We start from the raw sequence: 2,124 nt of genomic DNA, 5'->3' as shown, positions 1-2,124 counted from the left end.
CACACACACACACACACACACACACACACACAAATACTTCACAACATCAGCAAACCTCTTTCTAGCACGTGTATTGACAGGGAGATCCTAACCTGTCAGCTGTGTTGTCAATGCCTCGAGAGAGAAAAGGAAGTGACTCAGAGCTCGCTGTAAAGCAGTACCGTACGATGTGTTTGACGTCATTGACGTTTCAAAAGGCTTTTTACAACAAAAACGTCTTTGGCATAATGCTCAACGGTCCCGTCTCTCCTTTGAGAGACCTTGGGTTCCAGAAGTAAAATTTCCCTTTCATTTCTCCCATTAACGTCTGAAAAATCTGTATATGAAGAATTTTAGACCATGTTGAAAATGAATTTTAGGCTAACCAGCTACCACGTGACTCATAAACATACAGCATATCATTTCCAGTGAAAAAACAAACAGAAAATCCCAAAAGTCAAAGGTACAAGATTGTGTTCATATTTTCATTATGGAGTGAAGGAACTGCTCATCCCATAAACCTCTGAATAAAGGAAGCTAACGTTTGTTTAGCTAACAGCTAATTTGGCTAACCGCTAGCTCAGACAGCATGTAATAACTTTAAAAGACCCTCAATATAAAACCTGAAAATAACCAAATATATATAACAGCTGTTACCTTTAGCTGTAGCTGCTTTTCCCAGTGTTAAGTTTGTGTTAACCTTACTTTAGACTGAATCAAGCTGTTTGCTAGCTGTTAGCCAAATTAGGTGTTAGCTAAACTTACGTTAGCTTCCCGGTGGTTGGCGCCCCATGAACTTTTGCCGTCTATATGAGCATATGCAATTGCTTAGTCACGTCATAGCTGATTTTAAGTCTACCATCGACCGTTACAATTTCATGGCGTATACTCCAATTTTCAAAGGATATTGCATTGTAGTTTAACTTTGGGAACCCGCTGTGAGCGGCGGGACTGTTGAGTTCTATAGCTGTGTGTGGAGGAGATGCAACTTTCAAATCTTGCTATCTTTTCAACATTACCGACCTTGCCTTTAATCTGTATGATGACATTTTCCTAAATGTCTTAAATTTAATTGAACAGCAATTAGTCGTCTTTTTGACTCATTATCAGACCATAATTCATAATAATCAATGCATATTGGTGTTATTGTTGTAGGTGGGCTGCAGGGCCAGCCTGGTGTTGTTCAACTACTTTGTCATGGCCAACTTCTTCTGGCTGCTGGTGGAGGGTCTGTACCTGCACACGCTGCTGCTCGTCATCCACAGCTACTCCCCCCGCCTCTCCATGTACATGCTCATCGGCTGGGGTACGGCGCACCACAACAGGAGCACTGCAAGAATAGTTCATTAGTGGTTGTAAAGATATTTTAGTTCATCGAAATTATCCTCAAATATTCTACAATACGTGCCAATATTTTCACATTTCTTTAAGAATACATTACAGAATGTTAGGACTGTATTCTTATCTCTCTATTATTTCAATATATACAGACAGAGAGAGAGAGAGAGAGAGAGAGAGAGAGACATTGTCATGCTGGTGAAAGTGTATTTCCTAAAAGGTCGGGTGGTAAACGGTCTCCTGGCTCCTCTCTCTGTGTTCGCTCAGCTCTGTTCTGCTGCCATGCGACACCTTCTTCCACCATCCATCACCACTTTGCCAACACTTCCTCCCTAATGCATCAACATTCAGCTCCAGCTGTTTATTGTACCTGTGTGTGTGTGTGTGTGTGTGTCATATGTCCAGCGTGGCACCTCGTGAGGATGTGCAGACTGAGAATCTAAACACACTTCCTCTCCTCTCTCCTCTCCTCTCTCAGGGATCCCTTTAGTCTTCATGCTAGCGTGGATCATATGCAGAATAAACCTGGAGGACACAAGGTAAGCCTGCACGTCTAAACCTGACGACAATCAATCAATACAAAGAAAATGGAACAGTGACTAAAATTATTATATTACAAAATATTGTAGTATTAGTTATAGCAGGGCGCTGCAGGGTGTTGCAGTATGTAGCGCAGCACAGCAGGGCATAGCTGGATGTAGCAGGACAAAGCTGGACGTAGCAGGACATAGCTGGACGTAGCAGGACATAGCTGGACGTAGCAGGGCATAGCTGGACGTAGCAGGGCATAGTTGGACATAGCAGGGC

The 2,124-nt window shown here is 42.6% G+C and overlaps 1 protein-coding gene across 1 annotated transcript in view; it reads left to right on the top strand.

The window, feature by feature from the left end:
• The window catches only part of LOC117938276 (vasoactive intestinal polypeptide receptor 2-like), a 34,106-nt gene that overhangs the window by 29,152 nt on the left and 2,830 nt on the right, over positions 1 to 2,124 (top strand). The window contains exons 6-7 of the mRNA XM_034862799.1: positions 1,135 to 1,285; positions 1,796 to 1,856. Of these exons, the coding sequence (XP_034718690.1) occupies positions 1,135 to 1,285; positions 1,796 to 1,856 (212 nt within the window). The remainder of the gene's footprint in view (positions 1 to 1,134; positions 1,286 to 1,795; positions 1,857 to 2,124) is intronic.

The sequence above is a fragment of the Etheostoma cragini genome, chromosome 22, assembly GCF_013103735.1.
Source record: "Etheostoma cragini isolate CJK2018 chromosome 22, CSU_Ecrag_1.0, whole genome shotgun sequence".
NCBI lineage: Eukaryota > Metazoa > Chordata > Actinopteri > Perciformes > Percidae > Etheostoma > Etheostoma cragini.
The sequence above is the reverse complement of the archived record's forward strand: the minus strand, read 5'-3'. Positions and strand labels throughout refer to the sequence as shown.